The 10,000-nt window shown below is 27.0% G+C and overlaps 1 protein-coding gene across 4 annotated transcripts in view; it reads right to left on the reverse strand.

The window, feature by feature from the left end:
* LOC136080673 (A disintegrin and metalloproteinase with thrombospondin motifs adt-1-like) overlaps positions 1-10,000 on the reverse strand; it is a 164,362-nt gene that overhangs the window by 20,124 nt on the left and 134,238 nt on the right. For all 4 annotated transcript variants that reach the window (XM_065797617.1, XM_065797616.1, XM_065797618.1 and 1 more), the window contains 2 exons: positions 9,236-9,322; positions 4,079-4,207 (listed from right to left, as the gene is read on the reverse strand). In XM_065797617.1, the coding sequence (XP_065653689.1) occupies positions 4,079-4,207; positions 9,236-9,322 (216 nt within the window). The remainder of the gene's footprint in view (positions 1-4,078; positions 4,208-9,235; positions 9,323-10,000) is intronic.

Below are 10,000 nucleotides of genomic sequence, written 5' to 3' on the forward strand. Positions count from 1 at the left end.
ACAGTAGATTTTTAAAATTTATGACAGATCATTACTTTTTAAATAAAAATGGTGATCAACTAAAAATTTATATAGCAATAGTTTTTTACCTAATCAATTAATTTTTACTTTTATTTTTGCCTGACTTTTAACAAAATTTGAGTTATTGTTTCCCAAAGTTGCTAAATAACGCAATTAAGAAAAATTATGAAATACGCAATTAAGAAAAATTATGGCAACTTTATTGTGCTGCAGCTCAATTCCTACTGACAGGCAGTACTGATTTTTTGTTACTTTTGTGTACTAAGAGTAACCACTTGAGGTAAAAATCAAAATTATGTGTTAAAAGTTAGTTACTTTATTTCTGATTTACAAAAATTATAATACTTTCATAACTTTTATTACCAAAATTGTAGTCACAAAAATGTAGTCACAAAAATGTAGTCACAAGCAACTTTATTCTTAATGGATGGAGCACTTAATTGACATATTACTTTGTCAAACAGAAAAAAACTGATTTGATTGCACAAACTTCACATTAACATCTTGGTTTTCATTACAAATCTCAAGCACAAACCCAATGTACAATTCATCATCGTAAAAGCATGTAATGTATTTACTGGATTTAAAATTTGAAGGATCTTTTGGTTCCAAGTTAACATTATTCAGCAAATATATCAAATCATAAACAGGATCGCTAGAGTTTCTTCGTAATGCTGGGGATTGTGCTCATAAGCTTTTGCCATGAGACGTTGTAAAAAAATGATGCTCAGCATTTATATTGTGATCTTAAAAGTTGTACATCAAGTTTAATAGATAATTGTAATTTTTGTACTGTGACGATGCACAATCACTGAAGTAATTTATTTTGTTGATTGTGGGTATTTGATTTTGACCATAAGGAGAAACTTTGTGAGAAAACAATGAACTGATGTTTTTTAATGGCGGAGAATTCAGAAATTATATAATAACACTCACATTTGAGTTTATCTTTTTGGTCTTTGTAATAAACAGCAAATGGATGCAAGGTACCTCGATCAATTTGCCAATAAAACCCTTGCACAGCATCTTCCATAAAAAATATAGTACAAAATCTGCAAAAGCAAAAAGAAGAAGTCAGTTATGTTAATCTAATATTCTTTTTGCCTCTGATAAGTAGGAAGATTGTGCTTCTTTAAAAAATTGATGGCGACAAAAATCATACTAAACTTCACTCAGAGTTTTTTAAACTCAATAGTGCTTGCTTGGACTGTGACAAATGCAGTTCCGTGAGTTGAAACTCATTGTTTGTACATGATCTGACTGTCAAAATTATTACTTTTAAACACATTTTGAAAGTAAGTCTTCAAATTTACTTTACCAGAGCAGTTGAAACCTAGATGAAACATGCAGTTATTAGCAATTTTTATTTTTTCATTATTCAACATAAGAGCTTTCTTAACAAAATGTCCTTAAACTGAAAATGTTTTGCAAGTTTTTTAATTGAGTATCAGAAGTTAATTAGAAAATTGATGCTTTTTCTTCCTTCAAGCTTATTTTTTTTTTAAGTTTATGTACTTTTGCTCTTTTTCCGATATTATACTTTTTGGGTCTATATTTAATGTTACTGCTGCTAGGTTTGTCATAGTTGTATACAGATTTTTTGCTTTCCACATCCTAATTTTTTGCATTTAATTACATTTGAGTTAATACATATATAAATATATATATATTTATATATATATATACATATATATACATATATATATATATATATATATATATATATATATATATATATATTTATATACATAAATTAATTAGTAAAAAACACTTATCTCACTTTTATCTTCGACTTGAAGTTTCACCATTGCTGGATCATCAGGAAGAGTTCTCTTCCTGATGAACTCTTCCTGATGATCCAGCAATGGTGAAACTTCAAGTCGAAGAGAAAAGTTAGATAAGTGTTTTTTACTAATTAATTATTGCTCTGTTCTTTAAGAACATTGAGCACTCTATTTGTAAAATACACTAACATAATTTACATATATATATATATATATATATATATATATATATATATATATATATATATATATATATATATATATATATATTTATATATATATATATATATATATATATATATATATATATATATTAACGAAGAAAAAACAACTTTTTCATCAGCCTTTGCATAAAAAATCAAAAACAAAAAAAAAAACTGCTAAAAATTAAAAAATACTGTGTAGTGGGATCTTTACATTGCTCAGACATACTTGATAGCAACCACAGAAAAAACAATATATATATATATACATATATGTATATATATGTATATATATATATATAGTGCCGGTTTTAGCACTACCAGCGCCCTGGGCGAGATTTCTACGGCGCCCCTAGCTCAATTTAACCCAATTCAAAAAAAAGGCAAAGGGTAAAGTAACCAATTAGTTTCGCCCCTTTATATTCGGCGCCCAACCAGGCCCTACCCTAACGCCGCCACTGTATATATATATATAATATATATATATATATATATATATATATATATACAGTGGCGGCGTTAGGGTAGGGCCTGGTTGGGCGCCGAATATAAAGGGGCGAAACTAATTGGTTACTTTACCCTTTGCCTTTTTTTTGAATTGGGTTAAATTGAGCTAGGGGCGCCGTAGAAATCTCGCCCAGGGCGCTGGTAGTGCTAAAACCGGCACTATATATATATATATATATATATATATATATATATATATATATATATATATATATATGTATAATCTATATACACATAAACTTTACTCTTAAATAAGACTGGTTTTTGATGCAAGATAAAGATTTATGACAAAAAAAGCATGTGGTTACCAGTTTTAGCTGACCCACTTGAGGTTATATAAAAGACCTGAAAATAGTCAAGTTTCTTGGGGTAAAAACCCTGAAATCTTTATAAAATGCTTAATATTTTATTCTATGACATTTTCTTATAGCAGAAAACTAAAAATACTAAAATGGACTTTTTGCAATAACCAACTCATTTAATATCTAATTGATTGTTTTTAAATACATAATTAAATAAAAATCATTGAGATATTAGCAAGAAAAACAGCAGTTAAATCAAATGAATACATTGTGAAAGATTGCTTTAAATTCTTAGAAATACTTTTCCTTTGGAAAGTTTTCCAATGTAAAGCAAGTGCTTACTTTAAAGCTGTCTTTACTTTAAAGACTATAAAAAAGAAAGTGTTCAGAGGGATGTTAGTATAGAACCATTTAATCTATGGATAAAGTATAATGATCATCAAACATACAAGTTTTATGAAGTGAGTATAACATCAATTGTTTATACCCAGCTTTAATGCATTTACTCAAATACTCAACTCTAACTTAAAATTGCATTTAACATTCAGTTTGTAGAGATAAAAAAAATGTATTATAGAACTTTTTTATTTCAGAATCAAAAATTTAACAGGCATGGATACTAAACTTTTAAGCTAGTCTCTAAAACACCTTCTGAAGTTAAGTTTAAAGAAAAAGGTATTCAAACAAGTCTTAGTTTAAAAAAAGCTAGGAAACTGGATACTTCAGAGATAAAAGTAAGCTGCTCTTTTCAAGGACTTGAAGAAGAAACTCCTTAAGTATCTGGAGAAATAGAAAGATCAGATGCTGAAATACCAGAGTCATTTTTAATTAGCAATAATTCAGATCCTGATTATGGTAAAAGAACAATAAAAAAAAATCTTAGAAATCAATGCTTCCATCAAGATTGAGGTATTTTCATATAGAATTTGTATTAAAAACTTCTCTTTTATAATAGATAAAGTTGGTGTAGCTATGCCACATTCTATCTTACAAATTACTACTAAACACCTATCTACAATCATTTAGTTTTAAATATTATAATTATAATTGCTTTATCACAACAATACCTTTGAGAAATAAATTAAGAAGAGAAAGGGAGAAATTGTGAGCAGAAGCGCAAGAAGAAGAAAATAAAATTTCAATACTACATAAATATAATTATATAAAAAAGAAAATCAAATTAAAGAAAATCAAATTAAAGAAAATCAAATAAAAACCAACAACATAAGAACAATAAATTTAAAAAATTACTTGCTGATACCTGGACAGTTTCCTAAATCACAACTTTGATCTCGAAATACTGAACCTATTTTGGTTTCTGAAATTAAATAGCTTCTTCTGTATCCTACACCACAAGATGTAGAAAATTCACTCCATACTGCCCATTTAGCTAAAAAAATATAAAAGGTAAATCAGTGTCAGTGTGTTGGAATGGTATCCAAACTGTTTTACTTTCAATTCTAAACAAAGAAAAACAAGTTTTATTGGCTTCATTCATTTTTATCAGTGAGGAAATAAACACGGTTAAAAGGAATGGCTTGAGTTCAGGGGAAAAAATTCAAATAACTGCCTTGCATGAAAACAATGGACTGAAGCAGAAAATTGCAGAAAAACTGAATACTGTCTACTAGGTGTTTTTTTTTAAATCATAAAGAGTCACCCTGGCATTTGTTTATTGCAATGTTAATAACACAAAATAATAACATTTACTTTTTTTAAAGTTATTTTCCCTTCAGGAAATTGGATTTAATAATCACACTTTTCAGCCATTTTGATATGTTTTATAGCCTATTTTTTAGCGGTCTAAAAGCCCGGTTTTCTACTTCTGGTGCCCGGGTGCAATAATAGTATTAGGGACCCACAGATATAAATATAATTTTATACTAACAGGCTTCTTGAATTTTTGCAGTTGGTTGAAAAAAAAGGTTTCAAAGATAATTAACAGAAAAACTATTGAAAACTGAGATTAAACTAAATTTTTAATAATTACAATAATTTATGCGCATTTTAAGTCATTTTGAATAGTTGTTAAATTAATTAAAAAAAAAAAAAGTTTCAATAGGAAATTCATTAGCGTTTGGGGGCCCCTAAATCGTGGAGCCTGTATCCATTTCACCAATTGCTCCCCTTCCTAGAAAACCGGCCCTGGAAGTCTATGTAATTAGGAATTTAATATCAATAGAACTATACTTAGATTATTGACTACAGTAAATACTTCATTCAGCAGTTAAAGAAAAAAACAAATAAGCAAAAAGTATAACTAACATACTAGACATTCATTTTATAAACTAGTCACACTTTTTTACGTTTCTTTTATTCTCTCTTCGACTTTGGGTTTTAGTTAAAATGAATTTGTGTCTCTTTTCGTAACCATAAACCTGTTTAGATGCCTCTGAGGTTAATTTGACTGGTCTCCCCATATATTGAGAATTGTTAGGCATATCTATTACACAAAGTTTTAGGTTTAATTTAATAGCCTCTCTCAGATTTTCTGATGTTATGCAAAGAGTTGTTGGGGGCTTAACCCAAATATCATCAACAGAAATAAGATAATCCCAAGACTCAGCATCAAAATTTATTTTCATTATGAATTTCGGCTTAAGCTTTGGTTTAAAAGTAATGTCTTCCTTCAGTGCTCTTATTTTAAGAATTTGGTTGAGGACTTGATTTCTTATATTCAGATTTTCATCCAGCAGGATGCAATACAGGAAATTTTCTTGCAAACAACAATATGAATTTTCTTGTAAGTTCTTAAAAACAATTCTTTGAATCCTGCTGTCTTGAAGCTTGACTAATTGAATGGTTTTGTACAGAAGTTGAGAAGCATCTTTGTATTTTCCGGAGCGCTTAATAGCAAACCACATTACACAATAGACTTGAACAATTCATTTAGTTATTACTAATAACTCAGGAGATGGTTTATCAGTCTTAACATAAACCCTCATTATTCTTAATGCTAGAGTTAGCCATGTAGCATGAAAAATTGGTCCAGATTTTTTTGCAAGAAACTTTTTAGATATAAACCTTTTGAGATACCCACACATAACTCATAAAGCTTTCGCTGGTCTGCAAGATCGCTTATAACCTCACTGCTAATAAAATACTCTTTCCGAATATTTTTCCGAATATATTGGTTGACTTTGTTCCCATATATTTCCGAATATATGGGAACAAACTCAACCAATAGCTGTTCATGAAGAGTTTGATTAGATGCAGCATCTCCAATAGGCCCCTTATAAAACTTAGGACCATTTGTGTTTCCATCTAACTCACATATAATGTGTCGCAGTGGAAGTTCAACTTGATGAAGCAAACATCCTAAAAGTTGCAAACTTCTTTTAAGAATTTTTTTGAGTTTTATAAACAAACCGTTATCTGCACCTGAATTAGAAGTTGTGTTATCTACAATAACAGCGATTAAGCTCTGAACCTATTATATTCTGTTTGCATTTGCCATGGTAGCGCCAGTTCCATTAGGTATAACTGCATGAGTCAAATAATTTTGTGCTGTTGGTCCATATTCTGCTGTAAATGTAAGATGATGTTCTTCTTTGGTTGAAGCAACAATAATAGGATCTTCATTAGTGTTATAACTGACAGAACGTACTAATGTAGACTTGTCAATTTTTCCATCAATTCCAATAACCTTTAATTCTTTCACATCAGCTCAGTGTTTAGAACTTATGATAGTGCTGATTCTTTTTTTTTCTCCAAAAATCATTTTTTCAGCTATTATTTGTGATTTACTAAATTTTTTTACAATACCATAGTCTATTAATACAGCTGTTGCCAATGCAGCTGTTGCAGCATCGCTTATTTCAAACTGTAAAGCAGCTTTTGCCATATTTGTTAAATGAGTATAATTTTTTTCAACTGGCACGGTTATAGAAAAGTATGGATCAGATTCAAATTTATTATTGTTATCAAATAACTCAGTATCCAGATTGGAATCACATTGAATTTCCGCAGCAGGCAACTTAATACATCTTTTTATCTGCTCGTTAAATTCTCTCTCTTGCTTTCTTTTTTCTCTGGCAGCTGTTTTTTTATCTACTGAGCCAATTTGAAATCTTCCTGGTATTCCAATTTTAGATTTTTGATCTTTTAAATATTCTCTATCCAATGGTGGTACCTAAAACAATTTTGAACTTTTTTAACAAAGCGTTAACTCAGTTCAATAATAAACTTGTTAAAGTAACTTTAGTATAGAATAAATAAAATAAAATAGTCTCAAATATATTTTACAATATCCTAAACACTTAAGAAAATTACAATTCAAAACATCTCTTAGGCTTTTTTATTATTAATAATAAAACAAAATAAAGTATTTTGCTGACAAAATGGAAGAAAAGTACACTATTTTTTCACTCTGACGTGTATTTGATTGTTACTACCAGACACATAGCTCTCCAAATTATTACATATTAAAGTGTTAAAAACAGATTAAAAGTTAAAAGACTAATTTTTAAAACTAAAATTATTTACTTTTTTGCCGCTTTCACAGAGACAAGCAAAGTGTGTTGTTTTGCAATCCAAAGGATTCTTACACTTAACAGATCTATGCACACAAAAATTGCATGCATTATAAAGGTATTTAAAATCTATTAGAATAATTTTAATATCATTTTTATAAAAAAGCATTACACAAAAACTGAAAACAAAAACATACCATTAAAATTATAAATTAATATAAATTTATCCAATACAATCTTTTTAATTTAGCATTTAACTTATAAAAAAAAATCATATCAAGTTATAAACAATTATTTGTATAAAGTTTAGCACAAGCTAAAAATAAGTATTGCATATAAAAATGAAATTACCAACTTTCCTAACCTATTATTGTAAGCTACTACTGGAAGTCCACAACCACAAGAAGAAAAATCAAACAAATGCTTAAAGTTGTTATCAAAATATTCCTTGTTTTTGTTTGCATTTTTGCATTTTCCATCAGCAGATAAAACTCTCTTAAGATGTCTAGAAATTTTTTTGGCTAATGACTTCTGGTGGTTCAAAGGAAGCTTAGGATTTACTCAACTCCACAGACTGATCATCTTATTTGTCACTTTTGAAATTATCTCTGGAGAACTAATACTTGTTACTTCATACATATTTTTACAAATAAGATATGAATATTGAATCAATTTTCTGTAGGTTGGAAGACCGCTTATTGGAAGCTCTGATGGCAAACCAGCATACCTCTTGCTTTCATTACGAGTTCTTAGGTTTTTTATTATTTTAGGCATTTCCCTTCAAGTGTGTGTGTATATATATTATATATACATATATATTATATATTCATTATATATAATTATATATATATATATATATATATATATATATATATATATATATATATATATATATATTATATATGTATTATATATATATAAAATGTGTGTGAATATATTATATACACACACACACACAATATATATATATATATATATATATATATATACATATATATATATATATATATATATATATATATATATATATATACATATTTATTTAATATTATATTAGAAATATTGTAAAATGAAAACATAAATACTGTAAAAAAAAAATTCCAGCTTAAAGTGTTTTAATTATGACTTTGGAATTCTAATTATGAGACTTTTTGTTTACCAAAATTCCTAGCGCCCCTTATCGCTAAAACAGATGATTCAATATTAATTTGAACTCAAATCCCTAAATAGTCATTAATTTTTTTAAATTTATATTTATTGGAATTTTTTTATTTATAGCATAAAAAAATTTTCCAGGGTGACTCTTATTAAATCTTACTCCTGGCAGTGACTAATATATATATATATATATATATATATATATATATATATATATATATATATATATATATATATATATATATATATATATACATACATACACATATATATACATATATACATATATATATATACATATATATATATATACACACATATATATTTATATAAACATTACGTCCATAACCACACATTGCCCACATTTATGCCATTTATCTCAAATCAAGTATTACTATCACATAATGGGGATCATTTTTTGACTAAGAAGATTCAACAATTTTTATACCTTAAACATAAAACTACATTGAGCAAAGTTAAATATGCATGTGAGTATATATATATGAATATATATGTACATATGTATGAAAATTAAATCAAGTAAAGTACAAGCCTTAAAGAACTTTATTCAGCTTTACAATGGTTTAATCTAACAACTTCTGTTTTAATTTCAAACTGAAGACATTTTTTAAAATAACATTATCAACTGTTACTAATACTTGGACTTTTTAAATTTATTTTTTGCAAAGCTTTTTAAAAATGTTATATATGACCTAATAATTACTAAATAAAACTTTTTAATAATATAACTTAATAAAGTAAAAAAATATTTGTTTATTTCAGCTTACCAAAGCATTCAGAGTTGTTGCAAGAACAAAACTCAATAATATTTGATTCATTCAATCCAGCACTAAAAGTGATCTCACAACTTGATTCTAAATAATCAGAAAATAAAGTCACAAACTATTCAATATATAAAGCAAACTATAAAATAATAAGCAAACTGTAAAAAGCCATCATTACTTTTAAATAGTCTAATTAACTTATAGATCAGTGGTTAAATATCAATTGGAAAGTGATTGCACCTTCAATTGTGTGTTCATCATGCATTTGATTGTTAAAAAAATAAAACAAAAAATTGTTATTAGCAAACTTAGTTTTTTAAACTGTTTATTAGATTTCAAATTTTTTTGTTGAAAAAATTAGGCAAACTAGGGTATAATTAAGGGTTATAAATAGGGTATAGGTATATATGTATATATATTTTTCTTAAAGTATTTTGATGTTAAACATTGTACATAACTGGTGTTATTTAATAAGTAAAATGGTGTGTTCACTGTATTCATTAAATCTAAGATTTTATGAAATTAATGCTGTAGTTAAAGTTAACCAACAATGGGGTAACTTTATTAGAGTAAAATAAGTTTTTAGCATTATTAATAAAGTGTTATTATCTTATTATATTGTTATTAATATTATAATTAAACGATATTATTAATAAAGTGTTATTATCTACATTTAATTTAAATTCATAGTTAGCATCTATTTTATAACTAAATAAAAACAAGGTAAAAACAAAATAAACAGTAAAGTAAATTTTTTTGCTCAAGTAG

This window comes from Hydra vulgaris, chromosome 05, assembly GCF_038396675.1.
Source record: "Hydra vulgaris chromosome 05, alternate assembly HydraT2T_AEP".
Classification (NCBI taxonomy): domain Eukaryota; kingdom Metazoa; phylum Cnidaria; class Hydrozoa; order Anthoathecata; family Hydridae; genus Hydra; species Hydra vulgaris.